Source organism: Hippichthys cyanospilos, chromosome 5, assembly GCF_059441005.1.
Source record: "Hippichthys cyanospilos isolate Australia breed blue-spotted pipefish chromosome 5, RoL_Hcya_1.0, whole genome shotgun sequence".
Classification (NCBI taxonomy): Eukaryota; Metazoa; Chordata; class Actinopteri; order Syngnathiformes; family Syngnathidae; genus Hippichthys; species Hippichthys cyanospilos.
This window is the reverse complement of record NC_142373.1, coordinates 15815154-15837586: the sequence shown is the minus strand read 5'-3', so window position 1 is coordinate 15837586 and position 22433 is coordinate 15815154. Positions and strand designations below refer to the sequence as shown.

The 22433-nt window shown below is 42.6% G+C and overlaps 2 protein-coding genes across 6 annotated transcripts; one reads left to right on the top strand and one right to left on the bottom strand.

The window, feature by feature from the left end:
• Nucleotides 1-233: 233 nt before the first annotated feature.
• On the bottom strand, nt 234-7026 carry gabpa (GA binding protein transcription factor subunit alpha). Of its 4 annotated transcripts, none has more exons than XM_088415943.1 (10): nt 6898-7026; nt 4490-4588; nt 4269-4416; nt 3801-3885; nt 3276-3500; nt 2760-2954; nt 2642-2698; nt 2439-2561; nt 1742-1934; nt 234-617 (listed from the first exon to the last, which is right to left on the bottom strand). In XM_088415943.1, exons 2-10 carry the CDS (start codon nt 4564-4566, stop codon nt 398-400), a joined length of 1323 nt encoding a protein of 440 aa, XP_088272069.1. In that variant the 5' UTR covers nt 4567-4588; nt 6898-7026; the 3' UTR covers nt 234-397. The 4 variants fall into 4 exon arrangements, with proteins under 4 accessions (XP_088272069.1, XP_088272072.1, XP_088272070.1 ...); XM_088415946.1 differs by having other exon boundaries at nt 4269-4413; XM_088415944.1 differs by lacking the exon at nt 6898-7026 and adding an exon at nt 6677-6833.
• A 2249-nt stretch (nt 7027-9275) lies between these two features.
• Nucleotides 9276-12951, top strand: u2af1 (U2 small nuclear RNA auxiliary factor 1). Of its 2 annotated transcripts, XM_088416050.1 has the most exons (9): nt 9282-9413; nt 9487-9581; nt 10717-10804; nt 11103-11169; nt 11271-11320; nt 11411-11509; nt 11603-11736; nt 12349-12444; nt 12617-12951. In XM_088416050.1, exons 2-9 carry the CDS (start codon nt 9538-9540, stop codon nt 12747-12749), a joined length of 711 nt encoding a protein of 236 aa, XP_088272176.1. In that variant the 5' UTR covers nt 9282-9413; nt 9487-9537; the 3' UTR covers nt 12750-12951. The 2 variants fall into 2 exon arrangements, with proteins under 2 accessions (XP_088272177.1, XP_088272176.1); XM_088416051.1 differs by lacking the exon at nt 9487-9581 and having other exon boundaries at nt 9276-9413.
• The last annotated feature ends 9482 nt before the right edge of the window (nt 12952-22433 follow it).

Here is a 22433-nt window from a genome sequence, read left to right as displayed (position 1 = left end):
ATATATATACACACACATACATATATATATATATATATATATACATACATATATATATATATATATATATATATATATATACACACACATACATATATATATATATATATATATACATACATATATATATATATATATATATATATATACACACACATACATATATATGTATGTATATATATATATATATATATATATATATATATATATATATATATACACATATATGTATGTGTGTGCACGCACACATACAACTGCGGTCATCGCTACAGACAAGGAAGACATTTCAGTCCCATTGAAAGTGTTGACAAGGTTTCTTCCATGTTGGTCGGCAGCACCGCCGCCATCAAAGTTCATCGGGCGCGCAAGTTCATGAGTTTGCCGGCTTCCTTCTTGTTCAGCTGTCCTTGTCCAGCGTAGTGGCCAAGGTGACGGTGGCGATGGGCTGGCTGATGCCGTGCACCTGCACGCGCGACATTTTCTTCTGCTCGCACTCGGCCACCAGGTTGTTGAGCTCGGCGGCGCTGTAGCCGATCAGGGTCCGCAGGTCGCACACAAACTTGTAAACGAAGCGCTTGCCCTGCACCTTGCTGATCATATCGCCGTCATAGTAATACCTGCAGGAAGGCGCATCGTAAAGATACTTTTCGCTTATTTATCAAATGAAATCCCGGAGGAGATGAGACACAAAGAACAATAGTCGGCAACAGTACCGCATTTTACACACTATAAAGCTCACCGGATTATAGGGCCCGCCTTCAATGAATGGCAGATTTTTCAATAGATTGGGTGCACCGCATTATAAGGCGCATAAAATAAACGCTACAGCAGTGGCTGGGTTTGCGGTATGCATTCACTAGATGGGAATGCCAACAAAACAATCCGATAAGTCAAACTTTTCAATCAGAAATGAAGAAGGAAGATGATTTGTGGAAAGTACTATCTGAAGAATGGGGAAAAAAATACCTCGATTACATTCGAAGACTGTTTAGATCAGGGGTGTCAAACTCGTTTAAGTTTGCGGCCCGCATTGGGGAAAATCTATTCCCAATCAAATCGTGGTTATATACCCGTCGAACATTATAACAACAACTTCAAATTTATTATTCTTTTTGAATACTGTCCAAAATTGTACATCACGATTAATCATAAAACATTAACATTACTATTAATAATGAAACTTTTCAAGACTTTCATTTATTGAAAAAAAAAAAATTTGCTCATTTTTGTACTTTACATCCAGGGTGTCAAACATACATCCCGTGGGCCAGTTCTGGCACACAAAGGGGTTTAATCCGGCCCGTTAGATGATTTTGTAAAATTTAAAAATGAGCTGAATATTTTAATGAATGAAAAACTTTTATGATTAATGTAATGTTAAAATGCAATGACTAATAGTGGTGTTGTACTTGTACTTAACATTTGAAGATGCTGCTTTAATTTGATCTTTTTAAATGTTATCCTTTTGATTTTATTGGTCCGGCCCACATGGGAGTAGATTTTCCTCTGTGGCGATAAAAGTTATTTGATTTTTTTTGGTCCACTAAAAATGAAATCTCAATGTTTATGCACCGTATAGGGCGCAATGGATTATATGGCGCACAGTCAGCTTTATGTAGGACTATGTTGTAAGTTTCCCCCTCCCTCTCTTGTCATTTAATATTAATTAGAATTGGCGAGTGTTAGCGTACATCAAAACATCACGTAAAACCATTGTGGTTTGGGTGCATGCGACGCATACCTGAGGGCTCGGCTGAGTTTCTCGTAGTTCATGGTGGGCTTGTTCTTGCGCTGGCCCCATTTTTGTGCCACCAGCTCGGGTTGGGTGAGCTTGAACTCGCCCTCCTCGCCCACCCAGGAGATGCAGTCCCTGGCGTCTTTGTCCGTCAGCAGCTCCAGCAGGAACTGCCACAGCTGGATTTGCCCGTTGTTGCCTGTCACGGGAAGAGCTCATTCCGTTTTGCTTCTTCTTCTTTAACAATGACAGCATCATCCATTTTACATCCATACGACAGGTTTTCAGCTACGCCATGAGTGTATTTGGACCCAAGGGCAAATGCTCGTCGAGCAGTCGCGGATTTCTTCGGGTACATGGTTCAGGTTTTTTTTTTCCTCCCCAGTTTCAACTCCCATATTAGGGGTGTCAACTTTGAGCCACATAACTCAATTTTTTCCACATATCTTTGAATAAAATTAATGTGAATGTGAAATTAGTCATATTGTGTCTTTTACAAGGCTTAAAATGACTTTTTATATTTGTAATTTGATATCCTATGCTACCATTTAGGAGTGTTCTCACAGAACATGGTAAAACTGCACTGTCAAGCGCGATGAATTTTGTTGACAACAACGAGGCTGCGTGGATCATTTTTTTCGGTGAGCTTTGACGCATTATGAAAAGATGGCTTGACTTACAATTTTGGAGGGGTCGACCCTACCTGTGCGGTTGCCGGGAGAACTGCGCTCCTCTCCCGAAATCCGAGGAGCTCGGGGTCCGCGGTTCTGCTTCAACACTTTAATGGCCGTGGGCGTGCTGACTTGGGCCGGAATTATCTGCACGGCTGCACGTTCGGGGAGAAGATTGCACAAAGCAGTATTGGAACGATCCGACTTTGCGGTTTTAGAGAAAATCTTGCCTTACGTTGATCAATGGTGACCGTGGCGTCCCCTCCGGTCTGGTCCTGGCTCGCCAAAACATCTGAAAGTCCAAACCCGATCGTCAGGGTTCATTGCCGACAAAACCACTGCGAGTGACTTACATTTGCGTAACAGTTCGAGGTGGCTCCAAAGAATCTCTCCGTTGGGCACTTTCTGCAGGAATTCTTCTTGGCTGAATGCGCAGAGGTTTCGACCGGGGATGTGAATGCTCCCTATTTCCATTTCGTCAATGTTGAATTCTTTCATCACCCACACGGCCCAGTGGATCGCCTGGTCGGCCGTCCACAGAACGGGATCTAAAAAAAAAAAAGAAAAAAGAGCGAGACGATGGTTGAAGTATTGTCACGATACAAAGTCTGTCTCAAAGACTTAACCGGCGTAAATGACCTTCATACTGGTATCGAAACAATACCATCAGTATTGGACATTTGACTTTAACAGTGTTAGAATAAATGTACATAAGTTATCCCCTATTTACTCTTATTACCAATTTCCTGGTCTGTCCCATGACATAAGCAAATATTCCATTGCTTGCTAAGCTAGGAAAGATTTAGTTGACCATAAGCAGCTTTAAACGCCGAGGCCACCTTCGCAGCGGCTCCGCTCTCGTTGCTCACCATACGGTATGCCCAATCGGACTTGCTCCTTGCGGTAGCCTTCCAGCGCGGCGGCCCAGCGCGTCACTTGCTCCGAGGTCTCGTCCGACAGGCCCGATCGCTCCACGGCGATGAGCTGCCCCTCGTCCACCAGCGAGCCCTCCTCGCCCGCCGCATCCGGGTCGATCACCACCTCCACCGTTTCCACGGGCTTTACGATCTCCAAGATGTTCAGCTTCTCTTCACCTGGATTACAGCGCAAACAAAAACATAGCGTAGAGCACATGTGTCAAACTCAAGGCCCGCGGGCCAAATCCGGCCTGCCGCCGCATTTTATGTGGCCCACGAAAGCAAACCATGTCAATTTTAATGACGCTTGCTTAAACTGGGTTCCACAATTTTAACTTGTCGTGTATAATGAGAAAGTTGAGGTTTTGCAATATTTTTTAGGCTGACGCGCTAACCACTTTGCAGCCCGTAAAACCCTTGACATAGAGTTTGGCATTTGTTTCTGTGCGGTTTTGAGGACTGCGGTCCGAGGCTTACCTGGTTTGGTGATGAGCTGCAGGCTGAGCTGCACCGTCCCATCTGTTTTGACGCCTTGATCAAAGAGGCTGTGATCTGGGTGCAACTACGCAGAAGGACAAAAAAGATGTCAGAACTCGTCCTGGGTGTTAAAGCGCTCAAATAAAAAAAATCCCTTTGAATTTGCTCTGCTGAATTTTGAACTAAGGAAGCCGGAAAAACACTGTTGCAGAAAACAAAAATTACCACGACATATTCATTCATATTCATTTTGCCGCTCATATGCCGCTAGAAATTTGAGCAGCCTCGCTGGCTTCAGAAGTTCCACGGTATTAGGCTTCCAAAAAGAAAAGTGGTCCGCCCCACTTTGAACAGATTTTCCTCCATGCGGCCAGCAAGCTTAAACGAGTTTGACATCACTGCTTTCAGGTGTTTTTCTATGTCATGTCCAACCTAAAATGAAATGCTAAATACTGTATGTAGTATTACCTGAATGTCCTGCAAACATATTTCGTACAAATCCAGTGATATTTGGAGACGGGGTTCCAACAGCTTCTTCAGGTTGCCGACCGGCTCATTGATGTCAATGTCTTGCTGGATCAGATCGGCCGCTATGATGGTCTGCTCCTCCATGCTTCTGGCGGGACAAGACGGGATACTGTTAACCGCAAAGTCTGAAAATCAGGGAAAAGAAATCCAAGCGTCCTCACCCCTCATCCAAGCAGGCTTGTTTTTCCCTTTCGTCGATCTCGATCTCTATCATCTCGTCTACTCCATCCTTGGACATTGTCTCTCAACAGAGTGGCGAGCTGCAGGGTGATAGATGCATGTTGACAGGATTTTTTTTCCAAAACATTGCTTTGCATAAATGAAAACCAGTTTAACCCCTGGCTACTTTGAAAAGGTCATAACATCCTCAAATAAAACATTGTGTTTTCAATATGTCCAAATTTGACAGCATTTCAAATGGTAAATGGCAGTAAATGAGCCCGACATGGGTTAAACTTGACATCTGCAGGGTGTACCTGTGGACCTCCCATTTGCAAGCATTTCAAAAGGACGGCAGTACTACATATTGAATGTTTTGACAATCTATACAATATTTTGACCTTGGTTTTTTTTTTTTTGTATGCCTTTCCTTTTATATTAAACATCAAAACATCTAAGAGTTGGGTTGAACTTTCCCCCAGATGTTAAGTGCGCCGACAGTCATTTATTTTACTATTTTGTCACAAGTAGCCCAAATATCACTTGGGAGAGGGGAAAAATAGTTCCAGTGTCAAAATGTGGAAACGCTGCCCTTGCTTTTCTGTGTGTACAACACAAACGCCATGGTACATGAGAGGATGACACCGTAATCAGTTCTGATGTGAACATGTATTTACACAGCCAACAAAAATGATTGTGGATCACTGTGTCAGATGTTCTTTACCTTCCCCGAGACCTGGGCTACCGTACAGAACCAGAAATCCAAATTCATAGTCAGCATATACAAATGTATCTTTTCATATTCATCGTGAATTCGGTGGCAATTTTGCGAGAATGTTTGCAACCCTTTTTTTTATTATTATATATAGCTTTTTGTAAAAAACTAAACAGATTTCACACCTCTTAAATCACAATATTCTGCAGAAAATTGTGAATTAATAAGTGTGTATTTGTTATATTTATGATGGGGATTCTCAAACGTTTTGGTGTCAGGGACCCCTTTTAGAAAGCAAATTTTCCAAGGTGTGTGTGTGTGTCTGTCTGTCTCCTTTGTAAATGTTAGTGGAAACAAAGCAAAAAAAGAAATCATTTAAGCCAAACTGTGCCCTTTTTATTCACCAACAGATTTAATTTGACAACAAGCATATTTGTTACTTTTCAGCTATACGGAAGTCTAAAAAATTAAAGTTGCAAAACGCATGCCTCCTCATCACAAACCTGGTCAATGGTAACAAAAATGTTTTTCTTCCTACTCCTATGGAACATGTAAACTACTCAACTGTTTTATCATTGTTTAAGGTTTTTTTCATATTTTAAATGTCATTTTTTTCTCATTTCATTCCATTTGTGTTGTGTTTATATGTACAATAAATCGATTAAAAAACTATGCAGGAGTTAGCTTGGTCAGCCTCCTCCGCTCCCAACAATGCTGTGCCGCCTGGGAACATCCACTGCTAACGGCTAACGTTAGCACACTCGAGGGCGAGGCTTTGGCGTCTTAAGGCCAAACGCTAGGCCATGGCACGTAACAAAAAAAGCCCCTGAAAATGTACGCGTTTATGTTGCGAGGGTGGCGATGAACGAGCCACGAAGTCTACGTCAGAGCGATTGTTTTACTCGCTGACGCCGAAAGCGAACAAAGTTAGCAAGACATTTGCAAAGCGGCGCTGTCGGCTCTCGGCGTGGGGCGAGGCAGCCCTTCGTTACACAACCGCGGGTCCACCGTAAGCACAAGAACCGCTTACGATTTGCCCCGACGCACGCGGGGCTTGCAACTTTTCAAAAACGCGAGCGTTAAGTACCACTTGGACTCTGAATGGGGAAAAGTTTGAGAAACGGAAATAGAATAAACGGAAACAAAACAGCATAGGGCAAATGGAAAGGAGCCGGAAATCCTGGCAAAGCTTTACTGCGTTGATAGACTTCCGAGAGCAGCCGTCCGGTCGGCGCACGCGTTAGGCGGCGACATCGCCAACTCCGCGGAAAATTTCAAACCTTAACTATTATCTTTGGGCGATGCGTACAATTTAACAAGAACAAGAGGCGGCGGGGGACACGGAACGACGCCCTTCGTCGACCGACGACGTGTGCGACGCACTGTTTGGACCGAACGGGCTCGGCTAACACCGCTAGCGACGAGGCTACACTCGCGCTTGGAAAGTCGTTCGGCGGTTTATCAACTCGCATACCTTCGAGACTATACCGCGGATCTGGGGGGGCTCATCCAAACACGACGGGAAGCGTCCCCTTTGGACAAGGCAGGCGGCCTTCGCGCTAGGCTAACGACTGCTAGCTCGCTAAGCTAGCAGCCAAAATAGCGGGAAGGCACCGAGCACGAACGCGGCTAACAAAATGGACTTTGTTTCACATCGTTTAGGAGGAACTCTAGTGCGTTCAGAAATAAGCATACCTCTGCGACCCTCGGCTTAAAGTCTTGAATCGTGATGAAATCGAGGCGAAAGACTAGAATGTATTCTGTGAGCCCAGGCGAACTTTTTTGGCCAACTACTACTACTACACAGTACATACACAATACGGGGGCGGGGACTAACTGGCATGACTGAACTTACTTCAAAACTTGTGTTCATAACAAAACGCACATTTGTTGACCGTTTTACCCACTTTATTGAAGTATTTCGTGTATTTGAAAAAGCACGTGTTTGTGATGGCTATTAACATATTGATTTTTACACGTAAACAGCTTTTTACCAGATGAATTAAAAAAAAAACATCCGGATTGGCATTGCATGCTTCAAGCAGGTTGAGATCATTTTATTTATTCTTTTATTTCTGCTATTCTTGATTATTGTAATGTTGTTCTTGCGAAACTCCCTCAAAAGAGCATCAAACTGGCGGCTCATTCAGAATAATGCTGCTCGGCTTCTGACAAGAACTAATAACCCCAGTCCTAAAGGACGCCCACTCATCTGTAGAAGAAAAATTTTCAAATTTTTTGGTCTTTAAATCACTTCAAGGTTTGGTCTTGAATAAATCCAAGAAATGCTGATTGAATATGAGTCCAGTAGAGCCCTGAGATCTTAAGAACTTAACGCGCAATTGAAATTCAAGGCCAACAGGCCACGATGCAGCCCTGAGTGTAAATGTTTTAAAATGCAGATTGAAAACTTTTTTCCCCCCATGTGTCCATGCTCTAACATCTTTTCTGTAATTTCAGAAAAAAAATCTTATAAAAATGAAAAGTTCTTTATTGTATTAGAATGCCACCCCAAAACTTTTCACCGTTTTCTAATTATTTTGTGTAGTGATTTTACAATTTTTTTTTAACATATTTTGAAAGCTTTTCTGTTTAAAGGGTTCAAAGTGTCCCGTTTAAATGTCATCGTACTATTTTTTTCATTTTGATCATTTTAAAATGTTTTGAAGCTTCCTGTTTAATATGTTTAGATGTCATTATACTTGTCATTTAAATGGTTTGAAAGTGTCCTGTTTAGTGTGTTTAAATGCCATTGTACTTTTTGTCAATTTGATAACTTGCTTTTTTGAGCTTCTGAATGTTATCAACTGTTGTTTCTAAATGATTTGTTTGAAGCACATTAAGTTAGCTTGTGCATTAAATGTGTTGTACAAATAAAGCTGCCTTGTCTAAATGAATATTCTCTGGTAATTCCTCACCGCACTATTAGGGCAGTACGAGCTCAGGTTTAGTGAGCAAAGAATACTTAATGGATTCGCTCATGTGTTTTCCCAAAATTGGGAAGTCTCAACCCAGGGTAGACCGCAAGAAACTTCATCATCATGAAATAAGAGTGGGAAAAACTGCTCAAACGTTGCGCAAAGTTAACTCCATAAAACCAAGTGAAAGATGTGCAAGTGCAATACTAACAAAATAGCATCTATCACACTTAGAAATATGCTTACCTCGAATTTCGAGTTTTTATACATTTGTTTTCATACCTTGCATCTATTGGCAGAATTTATAATAAAGTGTACCATTCAGGAAAACAATCACCATGAGTAATGGGGCAAAACACATTTATTAGATTTTGTTGAATTAAAATTAAAGGCATTTTGGAACAGCATCATCATTGAACAATAATGCAATTAATAAAATAATGTAAGTATTAGTCCCTTTCACAAGTTCTGTTGGATTATCAATTTATGAGCGCCGCAGTGTCTAATACTGATTCAACATCTATGTTTGTCCTTACTAGATCACAGTTGAGCATGTTTGTTTCATTTAAATTTTACAAGACGGTGTTTTTTTAAACATACATGATAATATGCACACAAAATATCCCACTTGAAATGCATAAGTATAATGCTACAAAGGCATTTTAGAATAGCATCATCACAAACAAAAATGAATAAATAAAACCATCCAGCATGGTCAATATTTCACAAATTCGATTAGATTATCAATTAATGAGCACCATGGTGTCTAATACTAATTCAGCATCCACGTATATCTGTAGATCACTGGTGAGCATGTTTAAGTTTTACAAGGCAATGGGTTTTTTTTCAATTAAAAGTATATATATTTCATGGCAATAAGCACACAAAATATCCCGAAAAATAGATGATCATAAATATAATCCCTACAATCCCTGCATTCAGGGTACTTTATTTATTTTCTATTGTGCTAGTCTTCATTTGTGTCGCGGGTGCAGTGGGCGGGTGTCTACCCTGGACTGCTAGATGAAACCATCATACATAAAAAGCAAGTATGGGGTCATAGATGTAACAAAAGTATTCACAAACGCGTAAACATGGAAGTCATCAAAGTCCAAGTCTTTGCATCACAAAGTTTCATTCCTTGCCGCCCCCACCAACCAAAATTCATCATAGGATGCCCTGTCTTTAATTTTGAAGGGGAGGGTCGGGAAAGCGTGGTGCTTCTGCCTTAGGGCACAAGCCAGCCACGATGGCCGAGTACTTGGCGTCGATTTTTGGGACTGAGAAAGACAAGTAAGCAAGTTTAGAAAAAAAAAAAAATCACCATTCAGTAACGCTATAGCACGTCCTGTCTCTTATTGTGAAGGGGCGGGACGGGAAAGCGTGGTGCTGCTGCCTGGGGCACAAGCTAGCTAAGATGGCCGAGTACTTGGCGTCGATTTTCGGGACCGAGAAAGACAAGTAAGCAATTTTAGGAATAAATAATCGTTAGGTAAAACCGCTTCTTAAGTTTTACGTCGATATGGGCTCCACAGTTTTGTGCGCACGCTGTAGTACAGCTTTATAGAGAGTTACATCAATAACGGCTAACGCCAGGTAGCAATAGCTAGCTAGCTAGCTAGCAAAAAAATGCCGCGCTGCTAGTATTTCTTGGCCTGCAACGTCGACGAGCCGAGTAGGGCGAGCATTCCTCCCACGTTGACGTTATCACTTAAAGACTTTTATGTCTCGACGTGTATAGTAATCGAAAATGCTTCATTTTGGGAACGGTCAAGTAAATGGCCGCGATCAAGTCAAGTCTTTGTCTGAATGAAAACGTCGTTGAAGCGTGCGATGTAGCATCGCGAGAGAACATTCGGCACAACATTATTTAAACTCCTGGCACGTATATTATTTTATTTTTTATTTGTCTTACCCCATGTTTGATTAGAGCAATAGTATTGAAATAAATCGTAACTAAATCCCCACGTGTCTTTAGTTTTTTCGTTGGCTCGCATTATTGCCTCCATTACATTAGCACCACTTTTTTTAATATCATTTTTTAAAAATGTTTATAACAAACTCTTTTTGTCTTGCTTTGTGGTTCGGAAGTCACCAACCTACAAGCTGCTTCTGTGCTACTACTTTGAAAGTCTAATATTCACTTTTGTAATAACAATGTGCCTGTCAATTGTATTTAATCTATTGCAAATTGATTAATTGGTTAATTTCCTACACTGCTTATCATCGTTGACCCTTAAACAATCTACATACAACAATTTTCACAGTTAAATTCCAGGGTCTTCCTGTGCGAAGTTGAGCCAGTGGGTTCCTCCCACATTTCAAAAACATTGGACGCACTAAATTGTTCTTATGTGTTATTGGGTGCGTGAATGGTTGTTCGTCCCTCTGAACCCTGTGATTGGCTGGCAACCACTTGAGGGTGTCCCCCGCCTACTGCCCAAAGTCAGCTGGGATAGGCACCAGCAAGCCTGCGACCCCTGTGAGGATATGGAGCTATAGAAAATGGATGAATAGACTTTCCATGTAGTAATGTTGGTGAGCTGTCTTTTTGCAAGTGTTAACAGGATTGTCTTTCTCCCGTTTCTCTCCCCAGAGTAAATTGCTCATTCTATTTTAAAATTGGCGCCTGTCGACATGGTGACCGCTGTTCCAGATTGCACAATAAACCCACCTTCAGCCAGGTAATTTTTTTTTATTTTCTACATATGTGTTCTTGCGTCAGATAAACCCCCGTAATCTATTGAGATTGGATGTAGAAATTACAATTGAAGTACTTATTTTACCTGACAGTGTCAATTGAGAACAGAGAATCGTCCTTGGGTAAAAACTAAACCTTTCAGTGAGCCCTCCATTGGTTCTCATGAGATTGTTCAAGTGTACTTGATGACTTGTACGACAAAGAAGTGTATGGAATTGAATTTTGTTTCCATTTGAAGTCGTTAAAGAAATCGCCATGAATTTGTGCTCTTTGCGTTTTAGACTATTGCCCTCCTGAACATTTACCGCAACCCTCAGAACAGCGCCCAGTCCGCCGATGGCCTCACCTGTAAGCGTCATAATACACAGAATAATAATAGTTGCAGTAGATAGAAAACCGTGCAGATGAAAGCCGGGTGCTTTGTTGTCATTCTTCGTTGTATCCACTAGGTGCCATCAGTGACATGGAAATGCAGGAGCACTATGATGAGTTCTTCGAGGTAAGGGTTCCACACTGTTGCTTTTCTATGCAACTATTCCTTTAACTACGCCAATAAAATGGAGCTTGATTGTTCCCCACCTGCTTCTAGGAGGTTTTCACAGAAATGGAGGAGAAGTATGGCGAGGTGGAGGAAATGAACGTGTGTGACAACCTGGGAGACCACCTTGTGGGGAACGTATACGTTAAGGTAGGTGAGCCCCCCTTCCTTTTTAAATGGTACAACCGCCTATGTATGCAATGCGGCATATCCATGAAAATTAATGTGACTGTTCCCTTACAGTTCCGCTGTGAGGATGATGCGGAGAAGGCTGTGATCGACCTGAACAATCGCTGGTTCAACGGGCAGCCCATCCATGCTGAGCTCTCTCCTGTCACTGACTTCAGGGAAGCTTGCTGCCGCCAGTATGAAATGGGGTAAGAGTGTGTACACGCTTTTACAGCTCGGCCAATAGCAGCCGTTTTCAGGGCCCCTTTTACTGAAAATCTTGGAAGAAAATGAAAGACTGGGTAGCTGGGGATGGATGGCGGGACTCTGAAAAGGCAGTTAAATAGCGTACTGCCCCAAATATAAGGCACATTGTTTTTAGAAGAAGCGAGCAGACCGAACCAATGTCCGAGTCCGTCCTTGTTCTCACTCACACACACACACACACACACACACACACACACACACACATCACGAAAAACGAGAGGATCATGGAAATGTTAGGAAGTCTCCAGCTGATTCAATTAAGAACGGCAATGTCGATCTGAGTGCTCCGGTTAGAGAAGACGGAAATGTATTCAATTTGAATCATCGAGTAATTCCGGTATTTTGGCAAATACGCTATTATGAACTCGGTGAAACACGGATGCATATTAACATTTAAGCACACACGTGACACGGGGACTTTTCGATAGTATTTGAAATGGCAATGTTGTGCCGTTGGGGTTATGCATCGTTAAGTCGCTTCAACAATTTTTGTGAGGGACTTTCACAGGTTTGCTGGCGCGGTTTGCGTGCTCTCATTTGTCCTTTGTCCACAGGGAATGCACTCGAGGTGGCTTCTGCAACTTCATGCACCTGAAGCCCATCTCACGCGAGCTGAGGAGAGAGTTGTATGGACGTCGCCGGAAGGCGGGGTACGTTTACGCGGCCGGCGGGGCGGCGCTTTGCTCGTCTTCAATCGCTCAACCACACAATGCGCTCAGTCGGTCGCATACGAGGATTTTTCTTATGGCGCTGCAGATCACAGGAAATGAATCAATCTAAAGTTCTTCATTTGATGGCCAATTTGTCTCCTCCTCCGCGTAGCCGTCACAGGTCCCGCTCACGTTCCAGAGACCGCCGATCACGTTCAAGGGACCGGGACAGAGGCGGCCGAGGGGGCGGACGCGATCACGATAGACGCCGCTCCAGAGACCGAGAGCGCTCGGGACGCTTCTGAACCTTCCAGCCGCAACGACTTGCTTCTTGTATCATCCTCCGAGATTGTTTCGATTCCTCTTTTTTTCTTTTTTTCTACCCGTTTGCTTGTATTGTAGGAAAGGAAGAATTGACTGGTGCCAGATGTTGAAGCTGAGCTGGCTAAGTAACTTGTTATGTTCTGAAATAAGTTGCACCCCATTAAAATTTTTACGCGTCAACAATTTGCATCATTTTTTTCGGCTGCATCTGTTGTTGATTTGATAATAAACGGCGTGTAACCTGGATGCAGAATTGAACAATGTTCCAATGCTAATTTCTCACCCTAAACCCTCCCAAACACGTTTTCCTCCGCTGATGCATCTGGAAGAATTCCTTGCCTTCTCTGTGCTATGCGCCGCCCCCAATAAAGATGATGAAAAGAGCTTGCGAGGGGAATGATGATGATGACGGTCCCTCGAATCGCCTGTGCAAAAGTAAATACACTCCCACTTTATTTATCGAGGCGTTTTTTCCAAAGTTTCCATTCCGGGCTTGAGAGATTTTTCACAGGCTCAGCCAAGTAAGTAGCTAGGTTTTATTTATGAGTTACAAAATGTCAAAAATGTGTGTTTGGGAACACACAGCCGGACAATGGGTGCTGTAGTCCATAATCCATCCATAGGCGGAACTTATTAGGAATAGTGGTTTTCCAGGGGTCCCGTTTGATCGGCGGGTCGAGTTGCTGGTGCGGTCTCTTGACACTTGCTGTTTTGGCTCTCCGGTTCATTCCGATTTTGACTCCTTTATTAAATGCTGGGATAGGCCCCAGTGTCCCACCGCCCATAAGAATAAGCCCTCAAGATGATGGATGGATGTTTGGTAGCCGGATATGTTTGCAAGGCAGTCGTGGAGGTGCGGCAGCCACACGGTGAGGCATGTTTCACTTGTTAGAAACGTTGGTTATTGTAAAAAAAAAAGTCACAAGAATGGCTAACGTACTAAAGGGATTTTTTTTCCTCAATTATATGCATACATTAAACTGAAAAGTTGAATATATGTTATGGGCCCTTTAAGACATTTAATTAGTGACATTTATCCAACTAGATCACAGGTTTGGAAGCCCAGTCCTCAAGGCCCAGTATCCTGCTATGTTTTCAAATGCACCTGCTTCACATGATTAGGAGCTTGCTAATCATGTGAATGAGGTGTGTTAGGGGAGAAAACCGGAAAACATGTAAGATACGGGCCCTTGAGGACTGGAGTTTGACACTTATGAACTAGGTCATCGGTGTCAAAAACATTCGGCCGGTTCTGGCCCACGAACGGATATATAAATATATATACAATGTTTTTATTGGTCCATCCCACATTGGAATAGATTTTCCAATATGCAAGCGAGTTTGACACCCCAGCTCTGTAACGATTGATCGCTATGAGGAGTAGCAAAAAAAAAAAAAAAAAAACAAGGGAGTACTGTACTCACTGAACTGCGGATGCGTTCAATGACCACTTACACAGTAGGCCATATCAATGTCAATAGAAATCCAAATTCAATGCACCCAACAGCAATGACTTATACGTGAGCTATACGCAAGAGGTAATTTTCTTGACAAAGCAAATGCTTCAGTTCAAAACAATTGAAAAATAAAATATATGTATGCCATATAGCATCTTTCTGCGCAAATATCTGATGTTATGACCTTCGACTCACAGTCCAGTGTGGCTTATTTTTGACAAAAATGATTTTGTTTTGTCTTTTTTGCTCAGTTTGTGATGCTGCGGTTTATATACCGGTGTGTTTTATAATCCAGAAAATACGGTAATCATAAACAGAGCCTGATGAGATTTACATAAATTGCATCTTCCATTTTCAGCAAATTTGCCGTGTCCCAGTTTTCATTTTTGCCAATCGTAGCTACGCATTGATTCTGAACTGATTCAGATCGCTGTAACAAATGAGGCATTATTTCGCGCAACTGTGTTCTTTGGCGCTTTGACACCACGTCCCTCAATCAGATAATTAGATGTGCAGTAATACTTGGCAAACGGTGACGAGCGATTGTGAATGCGATAATGATTTGTTCCATTTTCCACCCTCCCTCACTCCAATTGACTTTTGCTCTGTGCTTTGACGCCATCGCACAAGGAGAAGACGGACACGTGCCATCACTTGAAGATGACAAATCCCGTGCGTTCGTTCGTACGTGCGTGTGTATGTGTGCTACTGTCCAAAATTGTACAAGTACAAAATCACTATTAATCAAAAACATTAACATTACTAATAATCATTTAACATTTCAAGTTTTTCATTGATTGAAAAAAAACCTGCCCTTCTTTGCGCTCTACAAAATTATCTCGCGGCTGGATTAAACCCGTTTGTGGGCCAGAACCGGCCCGCGGGCCGCAGGTTTGACACCAATGTTTTAGCGTATTGCTTTGAATTGGATTATGCTTGAGATTAAATCCATGTAATCTGTTGTGATGGTTAGGGGCTAGAAAATGCATGTTGTTAATGGGATGTCACCACTACGCTAGAAAAACAAAAACGAGAGTGTGTGTGTGTGTGTATGTGTGTGTGTGTGAGCGCGCGCGCGCGTGCGCGCTGAGGAACAGGGCATCCGAGTCGAGACTGATGACGCACGTCCGCTTCCCTCTCGGCCTTTCACGTGCTTATTCGCCCCTGCATATAATTGCAGAACGTGGAAGTTAAGAGTTTCGACAGCCAATCAAAAAAAAGAAGAAAAAAAAGTACTTTTCAGAGTGGATGCTCACGTGTAGGAGCTGCTCAACAATTACATGGCAAAAACAACAACAACAAAATGGCTTGAATGTTCACATTGGAGATTTTGTCATGGTTTGCTATGATTTTGAAATTCCCCTTTGGCTGGATCAATATGTGCAGTGTGAGTGTCTCACTGCTAGCTTGATTCCTTCTCAAACTTTGTAATATAGACAATATACCATGTAAAAATATTCTTCAAAACTAAATAATTTTTTTTATCAAATTGTGGTGCAATGCATTTAATCAACACAGTTGCAAGCGCAATGTGCAGTATTTTGCCCATTCCTTTGATTTTAACATCAAAGGCATTTCACATGTCATGAAAGGAAATAAGACATAACGGGGTGCTGAAATTTCACCCCGATGGTGACATCACTATTTGGCTAAAATGATAGAATGTGGAAGAATTTGCCCCAAAAAATGATCGCAAAACCGAACAAGGGTATTTCACTCGATCCTTTGATCTTTGCATCAAAGATATTTCACATCAAAGGGAATGCTTTGAAAGGGAGCTGAAATTTCACCTCAATAGCGACATCGGCATTTGGTTAAAGTACCGTGCGTAGAATGTGAAAGACGCCATACTGCGGAAAGGAATTTTTCCCAATCCTTTGATCTTTAGATCAAATGCATTTCACATCAAATAAAAAGCATTAAATGACGTCAGGGAGCTGAAATTTCACCCCAATGCTGACATCGGTATTTGGCTAAAATACTGCAACTAGAGCATGGAAGAATATGTCCAAAAAATGGAGGCAATACCGCACCAAAGCATTTTGCAAAATCCTTCGATCTTTTCACGAGTATGTATATATTGTATGTATGTATGCATGCATGTATGTATTATATAAATACATTGTAAGGCTCATTTGGTGCGGTGACGTCGTGTTGCCTTCAGCGGTGCTATGTAAATTGGTTCACTGCCTTTCTAATCGGACCAAGGACACGGACGCTTGCGGCGCACGCGCTTCGGCGTGAGTGACGCGTCCCTGCCAGTGACACGGACGTCACCTCGTCCAAGTTCGTCAGTGCCCCTCCCCCCCCAGTCCGGCGTTATCCAAATGATGCTGTGATGAGGAAGGGGGGCGTCGCGCGGCGCTTTGTCGCCACGTCCGCGCGATGCCGGGTCAAAATCGCAAACACACACAGGTATACAGGTACATGTGATAAACTTGTGTTTTTGATCAAAAATGGAACCCTCTTTTGTCCAGTCGAGTAGAGCCGAGTAGTGTAGATAACGGTGGGGAGGGCCCTTAAGTGAAATTTGAGGATACGGGCTCACGGATTTCCCGGGACTGCTTCTAATAAAAAGAATCTGATGCCAAGCCAGTCTATTGATCCCAAACGGGACACAGACAGAGAAGACAAATAACGTGCTTCTTTTTTTCTTTTTTTTTGTGATGGCACCCAAAGATTGAGGTTAGAATGCTGCATAGCCCGGAAGGCAAAGAGATGGAAGTAGCGATGTGGATAAAGGCACAAAAGGACACAAGTAAGGCAGTGTATGGCTGATGTTGCTGTGAATTGTGTCTTCATGCGTCATCCAAATCCCTTGAGGGGAGCGCAGCCGTCTGAAGGTAACATCTGAAGTGCGCTGTTGTTCCTTGCTTTTCCCACATTTTTCATTCTCCTCGCAGCTGGCAAGTGGGATTGCTGGGAAGAAAAATGTCGGACGGGGTGGGATGCCGGCAAACATTTCTGCTCCACTGATAACGAGGCGTACGCGGCGGCCATTTACTGTGTGCTCCGCTCCGATTCCACCTTTTTTTTTTTTAAGCTATTTTTCGCGGTGAAAGGTCAGCGGCAGCTTTTGAAAACCTTGACAAGGTGCGTGGCTGTGCAAATACAGGCGCTTGACGTTCTCGTTGGCGTTGCGTCCGAAGCCCGCCCCCTTTCTCTCTCCTCTGCGAACGTTGCGGATTATTGACGTCTGCGGCGCGTGGTGGCCCACCCCGTTCATGACCTTGCACAGCTTGGGCTTATGCAACGTTAGCCGAGGACTTCACAGCCGCCGCTTTTTCAAACAATGATCATGTGTACCCTAATTCCCCAAATATAAGACGCACCCTTCGTTTAGGGCTCAAATTCTGCTATTTCTACAACGTACAACCTTTTTTCTGTAAATCTGTAGATCCCGACCACGGCCAAGGGGTGGAAAAGGGAAAGGATAACAGTACAGTTACTTTATAAGGTTTAATCATTTAAAATTTAAGTGTGTCTACCGCAGTAGCTCGACATCCGAGGAGTGCCCATAGCATGTGCGTTTACAGTTAACGTATGAACAGTTAACGTTCAGCTCGTCTCCGCAATATGTTATTTTTTTAAAGGAAAATAAGTCTGCAATACACGAAGTAGCAAAGGATCACTGTATATGTTTGCTTAAAATACATACGTATACTTATGTGAGGTGTTTGCACTAAATCAGGCCTACGTCTCCTGAAACGGTGCATTCAAACGCCGTCGAACATCTCAAACTGAGCCAGGAAAAAAGGTATTTGATGCATTAAACCTTAATAACGGCCAATCTCTAAATAATGTGGGCTTCCTATTAATATACAGAAGCAGGCATATATCAAGAAGCATGAGAGTGAAAGTACTTTGATATTTTACCTAATTACAATCAATGAGTCACTCGGTTCCACACTTATATTTTTTAATGTCAAATATGATATATGATTTGATAAGAGGCCTCCTGGATATGAAAAGAAAGTTTCGTGGAATTTGGATGTGCATTTGGCCACAGAAAGAAAATAAAAAGAAACAGTGTGATTGATATGAGTGAATCCATGATTAATACCATCATTTTCTATAAATGTCCATACCAGGGGTCCCCAACCTTTTTATCGTCACGGACCGATCATCAACGAGCTAAACTCGAACATAACAGTACTATATTAACATGCTAACAGCTAGCGTGTTATCCACAGTCACAAGTTGTTGGTTCGACAAAAAAACTCATTTGGGGCATATTGTCATAAATGACAACATTCTTACAACTCACAGGCCCTCGCGATCCACAATTTACAAAGAGATAGGTGACAATGACTGCTCGCAACAGAAGCCATACCGTCCTTCCTCACTACAAAATGTAATATCAAGAGCGGCCAGAAGCGGCGCCAAAGAATCGAAGATCGAGCCAAACAAAGCACAAACAAAGGAGCCGTTAAAGGGTAAACTAAATCGGTTCCAAACATTATTATTTCGGGTGCGGCCCAGTAAAAGTTGATCCACGGACCGGTACCGGGCTGCGGACCGGCGGTTGGGGAGGCAGGACAGAACATAAAAGGACGTAAAAGGACAGGACAATGAAGAATGAGAGTAAGCCCGCAGCGAGCGATTAAATCGCAAAAGTTTGTATTTAGGAAAACACACACACACACACACAGGAGTTATCTGGCGTTCCTGCGGAGGCACACTGAGGCCAAAGCATGAAATGTATATTAGCAGCAATTGTGACTCCCCTGACTTTTATGACTGTCTCATAAACGTGTCTCCTTCCAAAGCCTTGCAGGGACAAATGTTTGCGCGTTGGGACAATAGTTCTGGTGACTCAGGGTTTTCCGTCCCGAGAGCCCCTATCCTCCCCGTTAGCTTTTTTTTCCCGCTTCCTACGTCAATGCGTGCAGACGGCTGGGTCACCAGGTTTTCCCGCTCCAAGTCCCGTGGGAGCGCCGGCCTCCGCCTGCATGGCCGCTCGCCGGCTTTTTACAGGCTGATGGTGGCAGAGCGCAGCGCCGTCATGTTGCGCCGGCTCGTGTGTCCAAAATAAAGCGGCTGACTTATCGCCAAATCATCTTCATCTGCAGCCTGCAAAAGAACCATATTTGGTCACTTGAGTTTGCAATGGATTCCGACGTCTTTGCTGCAAGAAATAAATATATATGTATATAAGAGTGTGTTTCTGTATATATGTACTGTAAAATATAGAAGTGCAGTATCTATATAAGAATATATTTACAATATCTGTATACATGTATATGTGCGGTATGTGTATAGCACATTTATATATGCATACAGTATGTGATCATTTTTTGCAGCAAATATGTTTGCATGTGATGCTTTTGTCTCCAAAAATGAAAAGGATACATGAACGTTACATTTTAGTATGATTTTTTTGGAATATAAAATAGGTTCAGATTGAAAATAGATACAAATATACACAAAAGTTGCGTATGAAGTATATGAAGTGTTATTAAAAAAATCCAACAGTTTGTAATCACTGCTGATGATGAGGCGCATACACACACACACACACACACACACACACACACTTGCAACACGTGCTCATGTAGCAAGCGCGCTGCGCGAGTGTCTCTGGTGTCACTCAAGCGAGGCGCCCGCCATGACCCCAAGTTTGGTGCGATAGTCATGTGTCACGATGGGACGTGTGATGCAATGAGAGGCATGCGCCACTGCTGACATGTGCAGTCATGTATTGGAGAGGAACGCTGATTCCACTTTTTAAACATTCTTCCTTATCGCACATGTGTAAAAAGCCAATCAAGCAAACCTTCCAAATGTTTTACTTAAGAGAGAGTTATAATATTTAAATTGAAAAAAATAAAGGGCCTAACATTGACCTCAGAGGAACACCACACATGACCATATTTTCCAAACTTGCTGGCGCCCTTTCAATGAATGGCCTATTTTAAAAGTATTTCCATATATAGGGCGCACTGCATTATAGGGTGCATAGAATAGAATAGTTCCAAAACATGGACCTCTGAGCTAAGTTGTAACAATCGGTCTCCCGATGCAAGCGTGCGTTGTGAAGGCGGACGGATTTTCCCGCATGAAAGGCGAGCGTGCAAAGACGACGTGCAAAGGCCAGCCCGACGGGCCGTGATGGAAAGGAACGCCTGGTGGAATGCTCATGGAGCCGCTGCTCAATATTAACACAGGCCCCGCGTGCGTCATAGCGCTCACAGCTGACAGCCGGGCACGCGCGCGCTGTCCTGCATGTGCCATTAGTGTGCTGATGTATGCGGCGTCCTAATTACGGGCCTGTGCATGCACTTGATCCCCAAGCATAGGCTGACTACTTAGTGACAGATGGGAACGTTAAAAGCCCCCCTCAAATCATCAATTTGTTGTTGTGAAGGGAGCAACGCCATAAAGGACGACGTAGCGCTCTAAAAGGCAAATTCGGGTCAAACAATTTCTTGACAACGTGTTCTATGTGGCCCCGCTAATCCACACACGCTGTTCCATTAATATTCTTCTAGTGCCAAAATACACATTTTGTTAGCCTGTCTATAGTGATTTGAAGGATATGTTAGCATTATGTTAGTGGACCTTCGTCACTCAATATTACATGCCTTATATATGGAAAAAGTTTTAAAATATGATTAAATGAGGGTGCGCCTTATAATCCGGTGCGCCTTATATTGCGGAAAGTACGGTGTATGTATATATATATATACATATATATACATACATATATATACATATATACAGGTATATATATACATATATACCTGTTTATATGAGAGAAAAATTCAATATACGAGCTATAACTCGCATGCTCCAAGAGAAAACTTGAAATTCCAAGTGTCCTACTCTCCCATTGGTCAGAATCCCTCGCATTAATTGTCCTGCTTTCCTATTGGCTATGCTCTACAGTACAGCTCGCAAGTGTGTATTTATATATTGTATCTAGATACATACATAAATCGAATATATATATATATATTATATATATATATATATATATATATATATATATATATATATATATATATATATATATATATATATAATATATATATATATATATATATATATGATAGATCTAGCCAGGAACAAGTCAAAAGTACTTCAGTTCATTCTAAAGGGGAAAGTTGATTTGACATACAAGCGAATCGAGTCGGTCACCAAGCAAATCCATCTTGTAAGTCAAGAATGTGTGTATTCCCGAACCTTTGGGTATTCTGAGCATGACTTATCTAATCAAGACCCAGCGGAACTATTTTAGGACGCGAAAAAAACGCATAGCACGTCCCTTTAAGAAAGCAATGACATAACATCCGCTTGAAAGACAAGCACACACGCAGAATTGTCAGGAAGGCGCGGACTAGCGCGAGATAAGTGCGCCGCTAATTGAGCGTACGTGAGGGGGAAAGCAGACACATGCGTCACGCCGCATAATGGAGCTCTTTGGCGGGAAGGGAAGCGAAGGGAAGGGAAGGGAAGGAAAGAGAATGAACGCGGCGAGGCCGCAGCAAAGTCAACAAACAAGCTCAGCGGGCTCGGGAAATAGCTAAGTTTCCATGAAAGAGGAAGTCGGCCCAGAAAAAAATACAAATCTTTACGATCGTGTGTTCTATGTGCCCCCGCTGGTCGAAATGATGTGGCGTTTGTTTGTGGCGCCACTCTCTGTACACGCGATTCCCGGCTGTGAAATTTCAACATTTGGAGTCCAAACTCCAGCCCGGGGGTCGTTCGCGACCCGCCGCCCAATTTTCAAAAACGACAAGGCTAGAGAACAAAAAGAAAAAGAATGAGGTGAAGTTTAAAGTATAAAAATCATGATTTTATTGGTCTGGCCCACTTACCTGATATTGTATTATTTTTTATGTGTCGTCAGTGACACATACACAAAAAAAAATGACGCGTTGATGTTGTTTTGTGCTAAAAGATGGAGGTTTTTGTCCCGTATCGGGATCACGCAAGTTTGCGACAAGGTTGCTTTTTCATCTTCATCTCGCAAGCTCTGATAGAACTTAGTCCATTTTGGTCGAAAAGTCCACTTTGTCTGTTTTGTTCCTCTTCTCGATCTTCCAGAGCGTATCGATTTCACGTTTTACTTTCTGGCTCTTTGTTACTTGATTGTGTATTACTTGACTTGTCACTGATAGAAAAAAATACCGAGCTGATGTTGTTTCGGGCCAAAAGATAGTACTTTTTGGAGGCTTTTTTTTCCTTAACGACATCAGACAGGTT